Source organism: Phaenicophaeus curvirostris, chromosome 1 (genome assembly GCF_032191515.1).
Source record: "Phaenicophaeus curvirostris isolate KB17595 chromosome 1, BPBGC_Pcur_1.0, whole genome shotgun sequence".
In the NCBI taxonomy this organism is placed as follows: domain Eukaryota; kingdom Metazoa; phylum Chordata; class Aves; order Cuculiformes; family Cuculidae; genus Phaenicophaeus; species Phaenicophaeus curvirostris.
In genome coordinates this window covers 143,999,570-144,023,247 of record NC_091392.1, presented here as the reverse complement: position 1 = coordinate 144,023,247, position 23,678 = coordinate 143,999,570, and the positions used below count along the sequence as shown (strand labels likewise).

The 23,678-nt window shown below is 39.6% G+C and overlaps 1 protein-coding gene across 2 annotated transcripts in view; it reads left to right on the top strand.

The window, feature by feature from the left end:
* Positions 1 to 10,906, top strand: part of TGFBRAP1 (transforming growth factor beta receptor associated protein 1) — a 38,022-nt gene extending 27,116 nt beyond the window's left edge. For both annotated transcript variants that reach the window (XM_069877151.1, XM_069877159.1), the window contains exons 8-12: positions 117 to 260; positions 1,260 to 1,406; positions 2,984 to 3,143; positions 4,984 to 5,417; positions 6,197 to 10,906. In XM_069877151.1, the coding sequence (XP_069733252.1) occupies positions 117 to 260; positions 1,260 to 1,406; positions 2,984 to 3,143; positions 4,984 to 5,417; positions 6,197 to 6,385 (1,074 nt within the window). In that variant the 3' untranslated portion in view covers positions 6,386 to 10,906. The remainder of the gene's footprint in view (positions 1 to 116; positions 261 to 1,259; positions 1,407 to 2,983; positions 3,144 to 4,983; positions 5,418 to 6,196) is intronic.
* Positions 10,907 to 23,678: the final 12,772 nt, after the last annotated feature.

Sequence of the window (23,678 nt, the reverse complement as noted above, 5' to 3'; positions counted from 1 at the left end):
ACTAGTGAGATCCCAAGTACTAATGGCTAATACTCAGTATTATAGTAACTCACATAAGTTTTGAGTTGGAGGACATGTGTTTGAAGCCCTTTAATTTTTCTCTGTTTTTATTGCAGTTATGGGTGAAAATAGTTGATGGAGACATTCAAGATTCTACACGTTCAGATCTCTATGAATATATAGTAGACTTCCTTACATTCTGCTCAGACCAAGATCTAGTGTGGAAATACTCTGAGTGGATTTTACAAAAAAACGAAGAGGTTTGTGGTCGGTGTACTTTTCACAGAACATCATAAAGTATTTCCCTGTAGTCATGTTTGTGTGTTCACTAATGTTGTTCCATCTTGACAGCTAATTGGACAATTTTTGCAGAATATTTAATGCCAATTAAATAGTGATCAACAGAAGAGAACTTTCAGGTTTCTCAATTCTTCTAAATCTCTCTGTTAACAAGTGCTAGTGCCAGTTACCTCTTTTTGTTTTGATAACAAAATTTAGCTCATGGTGTACAATGGAAGATACAGGATGTCTTCTTTTTCTTCATATTAAGAAAAATAATTTTCAGATCTTAAAAAAAGTATAAAAAAAAATGCATTGCAAACTGTTGCTGCTGTTTCTCTTTAAAAAGATTCCAGGGATGGGTAGTATCTGTGTACACTAGGACGTACAGTAAGTACCCTTTATTCAAGACAATTCTTGTAGTTTTTACTTAATCATACAAAGAAAAAAGAAACTTTTGTCACAACCATTAGTGTGGTGTGCTGTTAAATGGGATGCTGTATGCTGTATCAGGTAATGCTGTTGTCACTTATCACTTGTGTTGATTTAAAGCTCAGTTATTACGTGTAATGACAGATTTCCAAAATTTTGTTGTGGTCATTATAGAAGTCTCTTACATGTGATGATGAGCAGTGAGCTGTAAACATTCTGGTCTCTAACTTAAGCTTTCATGCTGCTGAGGGCTGAAGTCTCTTGTTCTGCTCTTACACAGATCTGTTCAGTCTTTTTTGTGGCTGGTGGAGGGTGTGCCCAACACAAGGTTTATAGGCAGAACAACAGATAAACTAAAAATTAAGGTAGAGATAAAAGAGTGATAGCATAGTAAGCACTCGGTAGTCTAATCTTGGTGCTGTTGAGCAGGGTTTTGTGGTGTTTACTCCCTGAATAGTGTACTGATTAATCTGATAGTGCTACTAAATAATTTAAAATAAAAAGATAATTGCATTTAGGAACTGAACCATTTTATTAATTCTTTCTAGGTTGGTGTACAGATTTTCACTAAAAGGCCTTTGGAAGAACAGGAGAAAAGCAACATTAATCCAGATGATGTTATCAATTGCCTTAATAAATATCCTAAAGCACGTGTTAAATATCTAGAACATCTAGTATTGGAAAGAAAAATAGAGGTAAGTTCTACAAGAATACCAAAAATTGGCATAGGATTCAGAATGCAGGGTATGATGAGCAATACTGAAAACAGGTGAAGCCTAGAAGAAATAAGCATAATTTGAAGGTTTTCAGATGTACTAGTAGTAGGAAAGGAGTGATTCTAAGATTCAAGTAGATGGAGAGGAGTGGATATGTGCATTGCTTTTGACTTTTCAACTCTTGTGATGGTGAGATAGTTGTTTACCTGCCCTCATAGGTTTGGTGTTTGGTTGTGGGGTTTTTTTACATCAGATTGTTGCGTACATTTACATGTTACCAATGAGGATCAAACCTCTGTCTGATCAGATCACAGAAAAATGATCAAGTGACTGCTAATCCTATTGCACTATGGGCAGCAGTATACTAAAATTGCTAGTTAAGTTTTTTACAAGTAGATATGTCTTATTCTGTTCTTCTGGAGAGGTATGATAGAATCAAACCATGCGCCTCTCACTGTAGAATTCCAAATGCCTTTAGAAGTTGAATGCCAAAAGATGTGTTCACAAGTCATATGTAGGAATGTATTCTACCCTTGGGTTTTGAGGCCCGATACGAAGCAGCCAGTCGTTATGGTACTTGGATATGAAATAATTTAAGCACAGGAGAAGTTACTTTAACCTGCAAGTAAAGCAAAGAAATGAACATTGAAATGACTTAGTGAATCTGATGACCATTTCACTAATTTACATTCTTCAAATACACATGCTAGATCAGCAGTTTCCCTCTGTTGCTGTTGCACATGGCACGTGACATCTTGATGGATGAACGTACTGGTTTCTGATGTCATGAATATTTTCAAGCAAACTCTGACTTAAACAGTGCCTCATGGATTATTTTTTTTAACAAAAAAAAATATAATTAAATCTACTCTGCCTGCTAGTAAAGGCTTGGTTATAAATTGATTTGCTCTTTAGTAAGTACTAGATTATTATGAATACTTCAGTGAGAATGTTTCAAACAGTCAAATAATCAACTTATTTTGATGAATATTGGGTAGTGGATAACATGAAAAGCACTGTGCCTACAGAGTGCTTGTTTACCTGTGATGGCTTTCTCAAATTTTATTGCAGAATTAGAAAAGGTCAAAGAACAAGCCTGCATATAGAGAAGAATGATTTAGATCAAAATTACTTAATTTACAAGGGAAACAAGAAGACACAGTGATCATCGTACTTGTACTCAAAAGGGAGAGATCTGCTTTACTGCATTGACTCTCAGTAGATGAACATTTGAAAGGAAATAAGTTTTGTGCAAGAAAAGCTATTTATAGAGCTTGCTTACTGAAGGTGAAGAGGGGTTTAGGAATAGAGCATTTCATATATGCGCTTTTAAAACATCTGTATTGATGAAATCAAGACTCCCATACTATGGATAGAGTATATCTTCTGGAGCTGATCTGAATAAGTTGTCTGTCTGCATGAATGGAAGACTTCGTGATTTATTAAAATTAGTTAAAACACATTTCTATATAATTATGTAAATATTCATCACTCTTATTGGTTGAGAGAAGGGATTGCCTTTGTAAACTGAGCTAACATTGTTCTTTCTTTTGCAGAAAGAAAAGTACCATACGCATCTAGCTGTCTTGTACTTGGAGGCAATACTTCAGCTGAAATCTGTAACCACAGATAACTGTACAGAAGCCACCGAACTGCTGTTTAAACTACGTAGTCTTCTTCAGAAATCTGATCTTTATAGAATTCACTTTATTTTGGGTAAGGTGCACGCTGTCTATTATAAATGCTATCTGTCAGTTCCAGCAGGAAACAAAATAAAATCCTCATGAGGATAGAGTTAAAAGGTCTGAGACTTCTAGGTGTATTTGATTGATAGGCTTGCCATCTGTATTTCTAAGACACAAGTCAATTTAGAAAGCATATCTGTTAGTATTGTCTTTGATCTGTAGAATCATAAGAGGTTTAAACCAGGCTGCTCATGGCTCCTTCCAGCCTGGCCTCTAACGCTTCCAGGGAGGAGGCATCCACAACTTTCCTGTTCCAATGTCTTGCCACTCACATTGTGAAGAATTTCTTACTTATGTCTAATCTAAATCTTCCCCCTTCCAATTTAAAGCCATTCCCCCTCGTCCTTTCACTACATGCCCTTGTGAAAAGTCCCACTGCAGCTTTCTTGTAGGCCCCCTTCAGGTACTGGAAGGCTGCTATGAAGCCTCCCCAGAGCCTTCTCTTCTCCAGGCTGAACCACCCCAGCTCAAGTTAGAATGGTATGTTTGCCGCTGCACCAAAGACAGAATGCCATAAATAGCTATGGTATCATCATGCCATATCTTCAAATAATTAATTTATAGCCAGTTTATTTTTCATGTTGAGCATGTAATTTGTGACCATCTTTGGCAAATGGAAGTTACAGGTTTATTTGTTAAACTGTTCCGCAGTGAACTGAAGTGAAGCTTTGAGGAGTCTGGTTACCAAGGACTTGTTTGTTGTCTGTAACTCCCTCTCATCCCAAAAGCTGGAGTTCATGCTGAACAAAAATGTGAGCATCTTTTTGAGTAAAAGGTGCAATATCCTATAAAGCAAGCAAAACATGAGCTAATTTTTTTCCTTGGCCAATGTTTTGGATGACTATTTTTTAATGTACCTCCAAATTAATAACAAGGAAGTGCCTTGTTATTGTACTGAAAGATGTGATATATTTTTCTGAAGTTCAGTGGGAAAACCCAGTGGATGTGAAAACAAAAATAGCTGAGTAGCGACTAAAAAAATTTACCATCTAATGCCCCCATGCCTCTCTAGTCAGCAAAATGTCATGTGACAGTGTACAAATACAACGTAGTCATTGAAGCTCGCTTTTTATCTTTTGATTTTTAACTCAATTTTTAAGGGTTACAAGATGAATTCTCTTGAAATACCTGTATTCCAAACCACAGGATTTCTTGCATGACATTTCTTATCTTATACAAAGATGAGATCAATGCCTGCTAGTATGTTCCTCCATAACAAACAAAACATTTTCTGGGAAAAAAACCCACTGTTTTTCCATACCTTTTACAGAAGTGTTTGCCTGTTCTTTATCACCTTTACATTTAAATTGTGGGGTTTTATACTTTATCTTGAAATGCCAAATGAACTTGCCATTCCTCTCTGCTGTTCTCCTTGCCTGTCCCTGACACTTTAAAGTTAAAGTGTCAGACTGGGTTAAAGGTTTGTACTGTTTTCTTAAAGGGAAGCACTACTTGACATGTATTGTCTTTTATGGATTAAAACTGTTCTGTGATTTTTATATAATATTGGGAGAGGCAGAGGTAAAAAATATGGCAGCTGCATCTCACAGTTTATTATACATGGCAGCAATGTGGGCAGAAATGTGTAAGACTGACATGCTGGAATTTAAAAGATGACAGTGACACTGGTTTTATTGCTGTTTACTTCATGATTTCTTTCACCTGTAATTTGTGGTGCTCTTTTGTTTAGAGATGCCAGCACTGCTGCAAAAATAACAGGGATTGAATTCTGTGGGCTTGTTTGCATCCAGTCTGGGAGAAGGAGTAGTGTTCTCCACTGGGCGAATATTGTTTTGTTTCTCGTTTAACAGACAAAATCCAGGGCACAGAGCTCCATATGGAAAGTGCAATTTTATATGGAAAACTAGAAGAACATGAGAAGGCTTTGCATATCCTTGTGCATGAGTTAAAGGACTTCCATGCTGCTGAAGAATACTGTATATGGAACTCTGAGAACAAAGATGTGCAGTACAGACAGAGGCTTTTCCATATGCTGCTGACAGTGTATCTAAATCCAGGCACTTCGGATTGTGCACTGGTCATGGCTGCTGTGGATCTCTTGAATAATCATGCTGCTGAATTTGATGCGGCTTTGGTTTTGCAGCTGGTGCCTGACAGCTGGTCAGTGCAGCTTCTTTCCCCATTTCTGTCCGGAGCAGTGAGGCAGAGCATTCATACAAAAAGAATGACTCAGGTCACACTTGGATTAGCACAAGCTGAAAACTTAATCTACAAATACGAGAAGGTATGTAGGGTTGTTTTGTTTGGTTTTATTTAAATAGAGGCACTTTGAAGCTTTACAGCTAAGCCCTTTGATACATGATAATCAGAAGATGTTTGAAGACTTAGGACAAAGTTGTCTGCCTGTCCTTGGTACTTTTACTTGCTGCATTTATTAGGGGTTTTGCCGTGACTACTAGATTCAAAATGTTATGCTTTCTCTGTAAAACGAAAGGGAAGGTGGCAGCCAATAGGAATTACTTTGGTGAACTGGGCTGAATGAAAGTGAATCTAGGATTTACAGATTTTTTCCTGCAGAAACTTTAACAAATGTGAGTTAACATTTTGCCACTAGGATTGAGACCTGTCAGAATTTGCAAAAATGTTTACCCAGCATTTAGTATTAATTGAAGCTTGTTAGTAGCTTTTGTTAGCAGTAAATTCACTTGTGAAGCTTTCTTCTGTTTCTAGCTAGAGCTGTGCTGCTTAAAGCTTCTAACAGAGTCTTACATCTGTTTAGTTCTGGCAATGGTATAACCAGCAGAATCTGTCTGGAATGAAAGTGCGTCAACATTCTGTTTGTTGTGGAGTTGTCCTGTGACCTCGTTTAAGAAGCCACCTTGGGTTTTCAGTTGCATTAAATGAAATGTGGAAACTGAATTCAAGCTAAATAGTTCAGGCTGTTTTTTCCTACTACCTCTGTCATTGTCCAGGTTTATCCATTTGGTACATTTGAAACTATGTGCCTCACTTCCCTTCGTTTTTTTGCTAGATTCATGTTTGTTTGTTTTCCCCTCTCTTTAGGTTAAACAAAGAGGAACCCCGATTCTTCTTTCGGACAAAAAGATCTGTCAGGTGTGCCAAAATCCTTTCTGCGAGCCTATATTTGTAAGATACCCAAATGGGGGTATGGTCCACAAACACTGTGCTGCAAACAGACACTTGAATTCAAACGTGGCTCATCATTCTTCCAGCTCCAGCAATCAGACTTGAAATACATTCTGGTCCCACAGATTCGCATGACTAATACCCCATTGAATGTGGGCTGGAAAAAAGAACAAAGTGCAGCTACTTTAAGTATAGATCAAGATAAACAGCTGTTCTTAGGGTTAATGGGAAGACTTCCAGTAAATATGAAATATCACCACTTATCTTTTTGATTTCTAATGAATGTGGATAGAAAAGAATTCACTACCAGAAACGGAGAGGTGCAAGAATAGGATCTTCTGTGTATAGTAATAAATAGTTAAAGAAAATGAGCCTTTTCTTCAGAGCAAGGATGAAACATTATGGACACAAGGCAAACGGTTATTTTAAAAAATGTCACTTTGCACTGAATATGGTGTTGATAAATTTGTAGAGGTGGAGATGGCTTCTATTGGGAGTTGGAATTTTTGGAACATTATGTGACCAGACATGCATCATGCAGCTCACTATCAAGACAAAAATGTGTTGGTTACAATGTTTGCTGCAGAATGTCCTCATTTGAGCTACATTCTCTTCCCCATGATCACATTATGAACTTGGGTTTTGCTCTACAAATTGTGGGCTTTTGATGCACTTTTTAGTACTTTTCTCCCCCCGTCTCCTCTGCTGTACAGAATTTAAATGTAAGCTCTGGACCATTATGTTTCTACTCCTACTGTCATTCTAATAAACTGAGCGGAAGCTGGTAGCATCAGTCACAGCTGTGCTTGGAAGTTAAAAAAAAAAAAACACACAAAGTCAGATTGTCTGGTCAGACTGTATTCACTTTTATATAGGGGAAGAGACCTTAACTTTAATATTGATTTATTTATTAATATGCAAATATATTGTACATACAGTTGAATAAATTGATCCTATATGATTCTAGAGCTTCTTTGGAGGATAAAGATTTAGCTGATATGTAAGTGTACAGGTTATGTGCTAAATGTTTGCTATAACATAACAGATTGTGACTGCACAAGAATGGGGTTTAGTACTTATGGATGACTTTGTGCAATCAAAATCATGGAAAGAAGGTGTAATTAGGAAGAAATCTACAAAGGTGTGCTACAGAGGTGTACTGGATTTGTTATTGTTGACAAAACATTCTGTAAGCTAAGGTTTTCAAATAAAAAAGAATAACCCTTTGCTTAACTGCCCTGATAAGTATTCACACCGCTATTTAACCATTTTAAAGTAATCTGTTTAAAAGAAGCAGCTTTCCACACAAGGTTCAAAAACGCTGACTTTAAATAAAAATGAAGTATTTCATAGTTAAAGCATTTTCTTTTAATTCTGTAAAGCTCTAATAAATGCCAAGCTTACTGGCCAACATGCAATTGAGTTAGTACAGCTGCTCACTCTTTCAGTGTTCCAAGTCAGAGAGGAAACTTTCAGCAAAATGGGATGTCTGCATGGTATCTCCTACATGTGGTCTTGACAGAGGTCTCCTGATAGGGAAAGACTGACTTATGAAACGGGCTTGTAGGTGTAGTGCTTCCTCCAGGAAGGGGCAACCAGACCATATCCAGAGGAGGAAAAAAAAATCATCTATTTCTTTGTCTTCGAAGCAAAAGAACTTTGGTTCTTTCTCTTTCCTGAGTTTGAAATTTAAAAAAAAACCCATAGCTGTTATCTTGGGTTTAAAACAATAAATAAAATCCAAGTAAGGAATTTTGTAGCACTTTCTGCTAAGCCATGCAAGCCGTGTTTAGTGAAAGACAACTTCAAAAAATAGACAAATGTGAGCATTTGACTTAAGTTTGGCATGAGCAGCTTGTTCTATATGTTATGTTCATAGTTCACAAACAACTGGCAAGGATGACGTAGACAAATTTATTGTTCCCTTTCCTCAAAACACTTGTTGATAGAAAGGAAGTGATTTTTACAAAGATCTGATAAGCCTTTTGTGGGTAGTAGCATGCAAGTTGTAAGAAATACCCTTTGCTGCATCATCTTCAGTGTGCTCTTTGTTCCTATCTAATCAGGAGGTCCTAAACAAAAATCACTGTCCATGATTAAGATCAATTCTAGCTGCTAGGTAGTGAAGAACAGCCTTGTCAGCTAGTGTTGCAATGGAATAGAGATCATATTATTCCAAACGGTGAGAAATTTCTTCATTTATATTGCATGAAAAAGCATGGCTGTAAAAATTAAAACGATTCTTTACCAATATTCAATATTTTTTAAGATCTGTACTTTGGCTAAAATGCAGCAGTAACAGTAATTGTACATATAGAAATTGGAGTAATGCAAGGTACCATATTTGCAATCGTAATGACCAAAATAGTGATTAATATTTAAATTGGGGGTTCTAATTCTTTTAGCCCTTCAGAAATGTGGACTAGAAAAATGTTGACATTTGATTCATACTTTGTTACCTGGGTTTTTTTGATTAATTTTATACCAAAACTCATTTGGATGATTTAACACAGAAAGCCTACAGTTACCAAAAGAAAAAGCAAAATAAAAATTGAGGCTGAGGGTAGACCAAGAGCTTGTGGAGAGGTGGCAGGTGGAGGATGCTCCTCAAGTGCGTGCACAGCACTTGAGCAGTTGGGTAGTACTCAACCAGAGGAGATGACAGCCTGTGTCAGAGTGGTGCCTGGTATTCTGTGTTGTATTGCCAGGAAATTTATGGAAGTTGCCTGCATTCAAATTCCCTGTGGTAGGACAACTACAGCACCTCTTGGGTAAGAACTTTGTATTGAAGTACCTGAATTTATTCTTTTATTTTGGCACTGTCAGTTTGCTTCTTGTTTCATGGACCTGAAGTCCTGGGACATCTTTGCTACTGTGGTAAGTTCCTCTGGTGTGGCTGCAGCAGCGAGGAGGGATTGAATAGTAATCTGGTTATTAGTTGCTGGTAGGATACGTGAAGGAGAAGAAGCAGGAAAGAGAAGTATTTCTTTGACCATCCTTCTTGTTTGGAAATTAAATGGGTTCTGGGAGAATAAGCTTGATGTAATCTTTTTCTCTTGCCTTGGGTGATGTGGTGTCTTAGACCTGCCCTTGGAGAGAAGAGGTTCTGTCAGGATATTTCTTCTTAAATTTGCTAAATTGTAATTAATTTCTTTCACTTTTTTTTTTTTTTTAATGAGTCTCCACCAACTTCGTATGTGTGGAAACAGAAGCAGTAAGGCCATTTTTTTGTTTTATTTTTTAAAAGTATGACTGTGTGTCTGTGATTCAGGACAAAAAATGAGATTAGGTTCTCGCACAGATGCTTTTGCAGATATTGAGGCATGTTTACTTAACATGTAGCTTCCAATTACAGAAATATTGCAGCTCTGACTTTTTTTAGCCACCCTCCATTACAACTGCTGATACATAAAGCACTTAAACCTTTTTCTGCTTTTTCATATCTCCATGCTTTCTCACGTAAAATTTACCTATGAATTGTACGTGTCATCACATGCAGCTTTTCCACTCTCTAAGTCAAAATGAGAGGAGAAATGCTAATGAGGAAAAAAAATTGCCCAGAATCTGGCACTCCTCTAAAACTAAGAGTAATAGCCGTATATTTATGAGAAAGAAATTAAGATCTAACTGAAATTCTATGATTTAAAGGCATAACTTATTACATTGATAACATTACAAGAATACTGATCTCAAAGTCTGGAGAAAATAAGCATTGGGTTTTGTTACATAGAGTGTGCCACAGGTACCTGTGAGCTGACTTCTTCAGACAGCCCATGCTGCGGTGGCTCAGGTGTGCACAGGAGTCCAGATTGCAATAGGAACTTCTCTATTTGGTCCTCCTACTCCCAGTCTCCAAAATATTTCCAACCTTTCTTCCCTGATTATTGTCACTCTTCTAGCACTTAATTGACATGAGTGTAAGCCTGAAGAGTTCCAGGTGGAGTCCTGAGCACATCTGTCTTTGTTCAAGAAATGTCACTTTATTGCATCAACCACATGAATCTCTAACAATATCAGCTGTGGAAAGGTGGTGGGAGGCATGTTGTATGCATATGTTTTCTAAGACCTTTATTACATGTTTAAACACAAGTATTATCCTAACTCTGCTGAATCTTTATAACGGTGTCTGTTCTTTGCAGGACTCCTATCCTGAATGTCATACAAAATATTTTATTTTATACACTTGTATCAAGAAATAACTTTTTATTTTATTACTCTTCCCAATTTGCTGCAGTCTCTATTCACCATAGCTCTAAGCGTTTGATTAATATCCTGCTGTTTACAATAGGCAGGATACATTTTCATTGTTGAGCTCTCCTCATATTGCCTATATTTACTAATTAATTTTTCTCTTGCTGTAAAACACTTTGAGGCTTATGCCTTTTGAACGCTGATACTTAAATAGGCTGCTATTGTTAAAGAAGAAAGAAGAAATGAAGTTAATGGTGTTCTGTAGTGTTTGATTGATTACAAAACCAAAGTTCCCCTGGAGTAAATTTGTTCAGATGGAGATCTGTACTGTTAAGTCAGAAGGCATTAACAATTATGTTGGTGAACATACACAGCAGTATGTGGAATGTACAAATGTATAAACATATTGATTTTTAATAAAAAAAACCCTTTTAATTATGTTTCAGTCATTCATTCCTGGATAAATAAACCCTGGGATGTGAATTGCCAAGTGAAGGAGAAAGATTCCTCAGCGGTAAACAGAGGATTCATTTCGATGACTGACAGAGGTGGGTCAGATAAAAAGGCTGAATTAAGATAAACAAGTGTTCTTAAAAACTAGTGAATTTTACTTTAAGGAAAAAAGTTTTCCTTTTTTTTTTTTTTGTCTTCCTTGACTGTATCTGGATTTTGTACAGAGTCAGGTGAAGGCAGCTACTGCCGTTACAGGTTTGGAAGATACTGATCTGCCTACATGTACCAAAGCAATCCCATTCATGATTAAAGCCAGTGGTTCATGAAGGGTCTGATCAGTAATGGGCACATGGATATCCTGGAGCAATAGGAACAGAAGTGCTGAAAAGTTTAGAGGGGAAGATCTCAAAACAGGGCCAGTGTTGATCTTGGAGCATAGGCTGGTACTTGAGAGCAGCAACCCCTCCTTTGGGATTGAAATTTCTTTTGTCTGTAGATTGAGGTTTTTGAGGTGCTGAGGGGCATGGTTTAGTGGTTGATAGTAATGGTTGGACTCGATGATCCTGTGGGTCTTTTCCAACCTAGTGGTTCAGTGATCATCATATTTCTGTGGCTATTTAGCATTATAGAATGGGTGGCTGCTGTCAGAAATACTCCTGGCATGATGACTGGGGCATCTAGGGGGGAGGTACTGAGCAGCTGCTATCCAGAAGAGCAGCTTTCAGGAAGGTTTTGAAGGAGGAACACTAAACCCTCACGCTTGACAAATTCGTGTGTCACAATAGGCCACAGAGATGCTTTGAAATGAGATATGACAAGTTAAAACTTAAAGATGATCAAACAAGTGCAGAGATGAAAACCTCTGCTCCTCTTTGCAAATATAAATCTCCAGTGCGTAATATTTTTTTTTAAAAAGCAGATATAAATCCATCCTATGCTCTTCCCTCTCCATCTTCAACTGCTTGCGGTTCAAGTAGGAAAACTCATACTTCTTTCAAACTCTGGCAGCTTTCTGGCATGATCCTGCAAAGTAGATTTGTACATTACAGGGACTAAAGAGATTGAATAATCTTTGCATGCAGTCTGTGACTTTCAAGCAGACATAAAGAATGCGCATTTTATTTTAATATACTTCTCTAGATCAGAGAAGCACCAAGCTGTTACTCTTGAAGCTGTCATCGGTAGCTTCTTATTTTCTAGAAATGGCCTCTTTATTCAGTCCTTCTGTACCACCTGACACCACTGCCCCCACCTCACCCCCCGAAACATTTCCTCTAAGGCAGATGCACCTTTTAGCCATTTACTCACACAAAGTCTTGCAGATGCTTAAGCAAGATGTTCTTCTGGCACAGAGCTGACCAAAAGACATTAGGACCCTCCCCAGTCTGGTTTCAAGCTTGTCAGCACTGGTCTAAACCAGCACAACCAACCTGAGACAGGTTGACCCCTTTTCAAGTTGGACTTTGCCAACACAGTCTCTGGAGAACCCAGACAGCCTAGATTTTTATAGGATTTTCACACACACGTGATGGTCAGGACCAACTCAGTGTAAGTACCACACTGACAAGGCAGCATCTTCAGGGGATTATTGGCAATTATAGGCAATGGTAATATTGTTCATGACTGCTATTGGATTTTTAGGCACTATTATTATCAGGTTCATTACCTACTGAAAACCTGCTGTGTGTTCAAGCCATCAGCTTTGTGTTGGCAACCCCGGCTTCTTTGACCCTATGCTGTCATGCAGTTCTGGTTGTTGCAGTGAACGGGACCTTTGGGGCTAATTTCTGCTGAAACTCAGCAATATTCTATTGATTATTTGTCTTGGAAGGAGTTGCCATCTGGGTGATTAACATCGACTAACCATTGACTAGAGGCAAAACTAGCTGAAATCCCACCCTGCCAAAGCCACAACTGTTTTTTCTTTTTATGCTTTCTGTGTTCCCTTTCCTCCCCTAGCTGGCTGGCTGGTTGGGAAAACGCAACCCAAGGCTCTCCAGAGTGTATTTCTACTTGTAGTTCTAGTATAACATGCCACCTAAGTGTTATGTGCTCCCGGCAGTGTTGGGTGAGGTCCGTTACAGAAAACTTATGAAATGTCCTGTTAAGGTAGTCTCAGCAATGGAAATAATAAAAAAAATCCCAGCAACTTTTATACACTCATTTTATGCATCATTACCTGCCATTACTTTACGCAACTGTCCTCCTGCTGTTGGAGTGCTGGGAATGCCTGTGCAAAGAGATTTTTTTCCTATTCTTTGTAACATTTGAGGGGAAGCAAACAGTAACTGAGCTAGAAGAGGACCTTGTTTCTCCTTGAATACTGACGTATTCAAGCAGTGAGGTGATGGTGGCAGCACTAAAACTGTTAACTATACTTCCCAGTAGGAAACATAACCTTGCTGTAACAAAAGCAGGTGGTACCAGTAAAAATGTAAGTTCTCACCACTATAACTTTGCCTGCTGCACATTGCCGGTGTTGCGGAGAGAGAAAACCAGCTCCGGCACTGCTGCAGGCATGTAAGTTGGAGGCAACTGTGCCACAGCCTCAGCTGTGCAGCAAAATATGCTGCTTACAAGGCTGCCCTTCACTCAGCCTTTTCCACCAGAGGTTTTCTTTCAGCCAAGTCCAACAGCAGGCGGGAGGCAGAGCCCCTGAGGGGAGATCCATACAACAAATACAGTGCTCTTCTTAAAGCATACTGACAAAGGGATGCACCAAAGATCAATACAAGCTTTTGAGTTCCATACACCCTACAGCTGAACAATAACAAGAGTGTTGAAAAAAGTATAGCTTGATTTGGTGATGCCCCCTGATAGCTGCCCTTGCACTTCATAGAATCATAGAATCACCAGGTTGGAAAAGACCCACAGGATCATCGAGTCCAACCATTCCTATCAAACACTAAACCATGCCCCTCAGCACCTCGTCCACCCATGCCTTAAACACCTCCAGGGAAGGTGACTCAACCACCTCCCTGGGCAGCCTGTTCCAATGCCCAATGGCCCTTTCTGTGAAGAATTTTTTCCTAATGTCCAGCCTGAACATCCCCTGGCGGAGCTTGAGGTCATTACCTCTCGTCCTGCCCCCGTTGAGACTTGCACCGGTTTGTTCCATTGAATTACCTAGCCTGGGCTCTGGAGCAACACCTTTCTGCTTGTTCTGATGGCACTGATCAAAACCACACAATCCAAAGAAGACTGACAATTTTATCTGGCACAAGAATAAAGAGGTGCATGCCTCATTCAGGTCTGTTCTTTTCGCTCTGGATGATTTCTTAAAAGAAAGTCTTAAAATTGTGTTATGAGCCTTCTAAAAGGTGAGTGCATTTTTTTTCCTCTACTGTAAACATGGAAAAATAAATTTCCAGCCTTAGCTAGTGCTGGAAAAGGCACTAACATGGTGGAGCTTCACTACCAAGAACCCTCTCTTCTCCTCTGCTCCTTGTCCTAGTTCACCTTTGGGACATTTCTATTATGTTTGCTCTCTCCCACTACAGTATTTTGAAGCATGTGGTCTGTATTCATGCAAGTTCTGTTCCCACACACCGATCACTTAGTTCACCCTTTCTGAAGTTATGCACACTGCATCAATACAATATTTAGTGTTTCACACCTTAAACAGTATTTTTAAAAAAAGGTCACATTACATTCTTCCATTAATAGTAGCTTAGAAACATTGAAAAAAACTTACACCCGCAGATGATGTCAGGGGCTTCCTCCAAGTGGTCTGAGCTCACAAGGCCAAGTTTAAAAACACTCATCTCTGAGCATTTTCAGTGTTTTAAGTATTAATATTTATTATTTAAGGTTCAGCACAAGTCAGATTGGCTTTTACGGAAAGAATGCAAGAGAACAGCTACAACAGAGCAAGGGTCCTAGGAGCATCTCTGCCTGGTCAGTGTGCACAAGTAATCAGAAAGGCAGGGACAGAGCGAAACACTCCAAAGGAAAACTGAGAAAGGAATCGACACAGTCTGCCTTAGCAGATAGACTATAGAAATTTCTATAGATAGACTATAGAAATGACATGAAAAATCCCGAGCAAAGGCTGGAAGGGACTGGCAGAATGGGGAAAGGATCAAAAACCTAGTAAAAAAAAAAAAATAAAAGGAAACGCAGAGGAAAAATAAGGTCACGCAAGTATCCTCCAACACCCACTCAGCTCTTAGTCCTACCTTTCTGGCTGGAGACACCCATGCACGCTCCTGGGGCTTTGAAAATGTTGCCTCCAAAAGTCAAATGAAATTTCTGTCCTGCTACCCTCCTCCTTGCCTCCTGTCCTAGCCTTGGCTCATCTCACCTGCAAGTCCGCTCTGCACTCTCAAATGCAGCTGTTCTCTTTTTCACTCTGAGCTCTTTGTGGTGGTTGCTGGAAAGGGCCAGGAACTGCACCTCACTCAAAAAATTTCTTCACACAACCACAGCAGCACTATCATCTCAGTGATATGTCAAATTTTTACTAGGTGGATTCATTAGAAAGTTGACTTATTTACAACTTCATATATATACAAAAAGGACAATAATGAGCCTGCTTAATGATCACGAAAGAGACTTAATGCCATTTAATTACTGCACCTGTACCAAAAGACAGAAGGAAAAATATAATTAACCTCCAGGATTAGAAAAGAGGGAGGGGGGAACAGTCTAATAATAGCTACTTCACCAATAAATATAAAGGTTATAAGTGGAATTCCCAGAATTTCAAAGTCAAAATAGATTTGTAAAAGTGAAAAGGTTAGAGGCAGAAAAAATAATAATCAGGCAGCAAAAGGTAAATAATCCATTAATCATGCACATCTGCTGAAGCGACTGAGTGAGCAGGATCCTTGCCTGGCTGCAGAGCAGTGAAGGTGATTCCCAGCAGCAGCCAGCACAGCCAGCCCTCCCCAGGGGCGCCAGGTAGCACCTTTGCCTACTGCAGCTCAGTCCATTGCTTGCTACCAGAAAAAAAAAAACTACTGAAATGGAGTAATTAGAAATAGGCACCAGACACAGGAAATGCTGTGATGAAAGGGGAGAAGCATATGGTAAGAGACAAAACTCAGCAGGCTACTGCTCAACATATGCCTGTGGAAAATCAAGAACAACTGCAATAGTGAAAACTGTAGACAAAGGGGTGTTAGAACTAATCTTTCCACTTATGGAAATACCTCATGGTAAGTAACTCTACTTACTTAGCACAGCAAAGTAACCTGTTTCCTGTTAGTGTAAGGGAGTGAATCACATCACTGCAAGTAGGGAATCTATTTTCACAGAAGACAACCTATGGAGGCATGAAGGTGCTTGCTTTTGACACAAATTTAGCAACTCATCCCCCATCAGCTTGTACAGAAAATGGCCAATGGGCAAAATGTTTTCAGATCTGTGAATAGACTCCAGCACTGCTTCAGGTTTCAATGCAGCTTCATCTGGACCCACATAGAATCATAGAATCACCAGGCTGGAAAAAAAACATCGGGTCATTGAGTCCAACCATTCCTATCAATCACTAAGCTGTGCCCCTCAGCACCTCGTCCACCCGTCCCTTAAACATCTCCAGGGAAGGTGACTCAACCACCTCCCTGGGCAGCCTCTACCAGTGCCCAATGACCCCTTCTGTGAAATTTTTTTTCCTAATGTTCAGCCTAAACCTCCCCTGGCGGAGCTTGAGGCCATTCCCTCTCATCCTGTCCCCTGTCACTTGGGAGAAGAGGCCAGCTCCCTCCTCTCCACAACTTCCTTTCAGGTAGTTGTAGAGAGCAATGAGGTCTCCCCTCAGCCTCCTCTTCTCCTGGCTAAACAACCCCAGCTCTCAGGAACCACTGGATATGACATGAGAAGCACTCTCACACCTTGCTGGCTGCATCTGGGAAGAGCTACTGCCCTGGTGTGGGCATCGCTGCATCCCTGCGTAATAACCTGCAGGGTAATCTGTCTGTTGAGGCGGTCTGTTGAAGTGGGAGGTCTCTATCGCAATGAGCCATTTTAATTTAAATTGCTCTGAGGCAGAGAGGTGTATACTCCGCTGTGGGTGTACATTTGATCACCCCTTCCTTACTGTCTCTCGTGAAGCAGCCCTGAGGTTGTGAACATCTGTTCCCCAGTCATTTATAACAGCACGAAGTACCTATATTCAAGGTATGCACTTGACATGAGGCTGAGTTCTGTTTGTGTTCATGTGCTTTGCCTGGCAGCTTAACCCACTGCACGGTGTCCTGTTCTGAGGAGGTTTGCTAGATCATGTGTTTTCCTTTTTGATGTTAGAAGTGACAAGCTACCACCAGAAGCAGGGATCTATTTATGTAATAAAGCAGGGGGAAAAAATGTTACCAAGGATGATATTGAGCAAGGAGTGAGACAAGGTCAAGCATGTAAGATCCTGTTTGCTAGGTCTTAGAGAATAATGTCTTTGGATGAATTGGAGCACATGTACAAAAATACTTCCTCATGCCTAATTTTGGTTTAAACTCATAAAAGAGGGCTGGTCCCTTTATCGGATGTCAATGCTGAGACGCACAGAGAACCTTGATTTAGCAAAGCACACACTTACACAGAAAAGCGGTGTGATATTATAGAGCTTTGATAAAAGTCATGGAAATTTTGCCCTACGGGAGGCAAAGATGTAGGCTTCGGGAGGGAAGGTCTTTGGCATAAAAGCAGTCAGATTTTTTTTCCTGCAGAAAGGAGTCCCTTTAAGTGCTTTGGGCAATGCAAGATGAAGAATTTCTTACCTCAAAATTCTCAGGAGCTCAGCTGAGCTCCTGGATATTCTCCCTACTAATACTTAAGGCGGATCAGATCATTGAAATTCAAAGCTGCAAAGATGCTTCATTTCTGTCTTACATATAAAACAATAATATATAACTAGGAGCTACCTGAATTTATCAATATTTCAGGTTCAGTTGCAAGCAAGTCTTACTTAAACAGCCAACAATTTTACATGGCTTTAGAAAAATGATTTAGAAAAAGATACTTAGATTATTTAGAAAAAAATAACCTTGCTGAATTTAAAGAGTTGGTATAGAAACTGTAATAATTAACTAGTTTAAAGAAAAAAAATATCACACATACTATCTCAAAAGCAAAGCCTCTCTCATTGGTCTTTTCTAGTTATTGGCATTGGCATACTAAGATGGATCTCTTTTCCAGAGAGGTGAAGCTTTAGGCAGTTGTCACTGATAAGAAGATGAAAAAGATTTTTGAATTGGAGATTCCAAAGAAAAAGTATCCAAATCTATTCAGAGGACAACTGGAGCACACAGACCTGAGATGCAGTTACGCTAAAAATGCTACAAAGCCACAGTTGAACATTTAGCATTATGCTCTGCTATAGGGTGACAAAGTAACTACAGTAACTATGGGGAAAAAAAGGGTGATTAATTGCAACAGCCAAGTTTTTCCTGAGAGGTTCAGAAGCCAATATCACAAACCGTTCCCATGAAGGAAAGCCAGAAAGCAGGTCTGTGTAGGTTTGATGCATGTTGCCCTTCTCAACTAAATAAACAGAAAAAGATGTGGAGTACTTATTTACTAGAAATCTGTTTTTCACGGAAAAAAATCATTAAAAAAATGAGAGTTCAGCATAACCAAAGTAACATGGAGAATTTTTTTCTTAGATATATTTTTTCTCCTTTTTCTTCCTCCATTTTTATCACCACATCACTACTAGTTTAAATCATTAGTATTGTTGCAGTAGAAACTTGTTTCCATAGTGCTTTACTAGTACTCAGCCACTGTAATTTTACGTTTAACAATAACTTATAAGCCTACCTGTGCGAATGCGTAGAAAGCCTTTTCTGGTAGATCCTGTAGCCAATTCTAGCTCCATTAACTTTGCCCACTTTTCTATCACTTCTCCCAACATTCTTTGCCTCTGCTGCAAACAATTCCCAGCAAAAGATAGCGTTTGCTCAAAATAGGCTTTTCATCCCCAAATAAGGGTCTATGCAAATTAGATGCTACAATGAATAAAATCCAGCTTGCTAAATACCAGTAAAATTAAGCCATGGAAACCCCATAACCTGCCTTTGCTTTTACCCACCACTTGTCAGACTTGATCACAACAACAGTAAATTAACTTTAGGAAAAAAAAAAAACCACCTGACAGGGCAAAGATACTCGGGCAATATTCAAATAAACCACTTAACCTTTTGGTACTAAAAGCCTCCTGCAATAATGAAACATTAGTCATTAACTCAATGTGCTTTGTTAAATATTAGACACGAGCAGACATTCAATTTAGCACTTACACATACTTAGCAACAAAAAGCCATCTGTGTTGACTACAATCTCCAGGATGGGAAGTGTGCTGTGAATGGCACTCCAGCCTAGTAAGATTCTGGTGTACAGGAGAAAATGCACAGCACCATGGGATAAAGTGGTCCAGAAAGGAGAATAATCCTTTTTATGGGGTTATTCATCCTCGCCAGTGCTACACGTCCTGTGTCAGCACAGAGGAGAACAGAAGGAAAAGAGCTACACTGAGGTAGTGGGCAGGGAAGTAAAAAAGCAAAAATACCCAAAGCAGGGTATCGCCTGTGCTGTCTGCATGGTTTCATGAACAGGTTGCAGCATCTCTCGCCTTTAACCAACAGTTACGACTCCCTGTCAAGCCACCTTGGTGACAGGGTGGCACAAGCATTCAACAGGAGCAGTGTCATCCTAAGCCCCCAAAGCATTGACTCAGCAGCACTGGGGAGAAGGAGGTGAAAAGAACCAGGATTTGAAAGATTTCCCCAATGAAGCATGTGGATAGAAAAGTCGAATGAATGGGATCTACACGTAAAATGTGCTGAGTTCCTTCCCGAGTAAAGAGAAAAAAAAGGAAGACTAGATTTATTGTCTGTCAAAAATTCAGTTTGTCTTTGTGTGTTCAATCCAGAAAATTGCTGTGGACTTCACTTCCCCACCAGCCTTTGTTAGCCCTCTCTGGCTTCCCATTCACCTTGACTGAAGTGTAGCTGGCAGTAGCTAACATCAGTGGGGCTCTGCCTGTTGTCCAACATTTGATATGAAGGATAAAATATCCTGACGGATCCCCACTGGTCACCTGACAAGCACAGATGTTAGCCCAGAGCATGTTGGTAGATCCTCAAAGAAAGGTTCTTCACAATATCTAAGTATCAATTTCATTTACTGCATGATACACAAGTATTTCAAGATTAGCTGCTGAGCTGTAAACTACTCCATGTCTTCACTTTAAAGATACATATTAATCTTCCCATAAACTCATGTTGAAACAACAAGCGTTATTTGGCTAGCATCACGTTTATTTCAAATGACTGAAATTTTTCTTCTTGTTCTGCAAGAACTCAGAAAGTGCCTTAGACAGCACCAGATTAAGACACAGCACAGGTGTCATCTTGTTTAGCTTTAATGTTATTGCTCTGGGCAAGGTCAACTATTTCATATTGTTCTGTCATGAAAACAAAACGTATAAGCAGTAAGATCTGAAAAGTTTCAGGCCTTCTGGGGATCCTCCCTGTAAGGATCACTAGTGCAGAAAGTCTATACAGGAGCAGCAACAAAAAAAATATGGCAAGAGGAACAAGCTTTTCGAGCATTAATTTATATTTTCAATTGTTTTCAAGTCCTTTAGACATAGAGAAATGCTTTTACAACTTCTACTGAGTGTTACAGAGGGCTTCTCATCAGCACTTGAAAATTCAGAGTATTGTTTAGGTTTGCAAGTTCCTTATTTGTGACATATATCCAAGCCCATAACAAAGTAGTTTCTGGAGGCAAATCAGGTTTTTCCAACAAAATCCCCCTACTGAAAGCCATGATTTCAATATATTTTGGGTTTCTGTGTAAGCCAGTTTCTCCCTTCTTTCCAAGGACAGGAACGATCTCTATTAAATCTTGGACAGCCTATGGAAACTTTGCAGAGGTGAATTACAGGAGCCTTCAGCTGGTGTCTTGTCCTGAAGGAAGATGCCAGACAGAAACACACGCATATTAAAAACAACTGAAAACCAGCAAGAAAATATTTGTAACAATTTGTCCTGGATCTCTTACTACAAAAAAAATCTAACTACATCCCACTATATCAGCAGCTTAAAGTGACAGGGCAGAGCTGAGAATACATTAAATGCCAAAATGTAAAGCTGAACATTTCTTGTCACAGTATATTATGATAAGATGATAGTGCTTCTTCTGAATTGTTCCATTAGAAAAGCTATTCTAAGGGGGAAAAAAAGTGGTTAGCAGTCAAAATATTAGGAAGAATTCTTAGTAAATGCTGCCTTTAAAAGTCTACTAAAATAGCTACGGAGATTACACATATATGGAATAAAAAACCCAAACAGTTTTATTCTCATTTCTGTCTTTAGCTGGATTTAACTAAAAGATTCAATCTACATTAGAAATGCATAAGCCAACAGAGCAAAGGAGGGAAAAGATACATATTTTTTTAGAATAATTCATGTTTTGCGTCAACAATAAATAGTTGCATTAAAGGTAGCTAGCAAAACTAATCCATGACAGAGGACACACACTTATACAGTGACTTATGAGTAGGCACTAGCCTGATCAATGAGAATCTGTGGAAATATCAATCCGACCACAGCTGTAGTGGTTGCATGGTACGGAAAGAGGGCTTCTGACCTCAAATAAATTTTAATCCTGTAGGTTGCACTCCAGGCAAGGAATGAGCAGAATGGGTTTTAAGAACCAACACTTCCTCATGCACACAAGCTGTTTACGTTATGGTGACTGGTTTTACAGATGCACAAGTCTCTGCACTCCATCACTGGAGCACACAGCATGAAGTTCAGAATCTCAACTAATGAAGTTCATTAGCAAAGACAGCTCAGATCCCAACAGATTTCTCTGTGATCTGCAGATATCTTCTCCTTTCTTAAAAAAATGGTAAAGCAAAGCTGTAATGTCAGAGCCAGCACAGGACAGCTCTTACATGTAGACGTGTTGCAGAGGCGGATGCCAGGGGAGTCTGCAGACAGCTTCCCTCTGCTTTGTTGCTAATGATTTAATCCCTTGGCAAGCTCTCACAGGGCACTGCAAGGGTAAAGGTTAAGGTCTGGTTGGAAGCTACAGGGGTGTGAAATTCTGAGACTTGAAAACTAAACACAGCACTGTGATGGCAGAGCGCTGTTACCTACTCTGCTATGGGACGTTGCTGGTTAGCAAACAGCTGGCAGCCTACCACCAACACACATCAGAACTATGTTATTTCAAGTGAGGAGACACAATCAGGATTCCAGTTCATTACTTGGGTTCTGGATGTATTCCCCCTTCAATAAATAAACACCCTCCCTGCCTTCCCAGATCTGCTGGTTTAGTGCAAGAGCAAGAAGCAGACTCTAAGGTGCTTCACTTCACACTTTGCCTTGCTCTAAAGCACCCTCCCTCCCATTCTCCCTTAGAGGCTCCAAAATCAAGTTTTTCAAGGCCCACTAGCAGAGGAATACCTACTTTCTCAGTGACTTGCAGAACATAATTTCTCTTATTAACTCATATTCATGTACAATACTTGCAGATAGCCTTCTTTATCTTACTTAATCCACAGCTCAGTACTGTTTCCCTGTACTTGTCATGCAGACTACGCTACATATTGTTCCTGAGAATCAGTTTGGGCATTGAGTTGAATTTCCACAGGGACTCTCTGTCCAGAACTTCCAGCTTCTGTCTGAAATTCCTGTTAAAAACTGCAGGCTGACATTAGATTATGGCAATCATTACCAACAGATGCTTTAAATGTTGCTGCTATAATCCTATCACCATTGCAGTGGGACAGTAGCGCATTTGAAAGAAACCAAGAAAGCTGGGCTGGAAGGTTAAGGCTAGCCTTCCTTTTTGGAAGTAAAGCACACAGGCTGCGTGTTCATCATCATCAAATCTGAGCATAGGACAAGAACCAGCTCCCGTGGCTCTTCTTTACTTTGTATGGTCTCAGTCAGGGACTCGTGGGACCGCTGATGGAGCAGAGCACTGCTCCCACTGAGCATGAATGGGAGATTGGATCTAAGCAAGGACAAGTGAAAAGTTATATCTCAAACAGACGTCACGCTTGAATGACTGAACTCACTGAACAGTAAATGCCTCAAGAACGTGGTCCAAGATACTAGATTTGAGGTGTTTTTCAAGAGGCTGTAGAATACTTTTCACGTGGTTTGGAACCTCAGCAGCTTCAGATATCATGAATGGCATAGCTGTTTGCCTTTAGGAGTACAGGCAGTGCCACGGCTAATATGTCACTATAGCTCAGGTGTGCTGAATGCCAGGATCCACAATTCACCACAGTAAACTCGAATGAGCCCAGATGAAGATTTTGGGCAAGATTTTCTACAGCTTCAGTATGAGTTTGTTGCTCATTTCTGAGCTGCTTGACAACACTAGATGCCCTGCCAGGGACCTGCCTGCCTCCCCTCCCTGCACTGGCACCTCTGGGAGACCTGGCCAGGAGCAGAACCCAGGAATCCCATGGCCATGGGATTTGGTGGGCACCTTTCTCAGCAATCTGCTGAATCTGCAAGTTTGTCTATGTACCAACCATATATACGTAGGTACAAACACCTGCATGGGACATTTAGAAATGTCCCCCTAACTTGGGACACTCCTCCAGCCTTCAAATCAAAGAAGTTATTCAACTCTTTAAAGCAGTGGGTTAAATATGTACTATATATATTATCAGTCGTACAATATACGCGTATGATTTTGTATTTGATTTTATATATATGCGTACATATAAGCTTACATTTATGCGTGCATATATATATGCATACATGTATATATGCGTACATATAAGCTTATA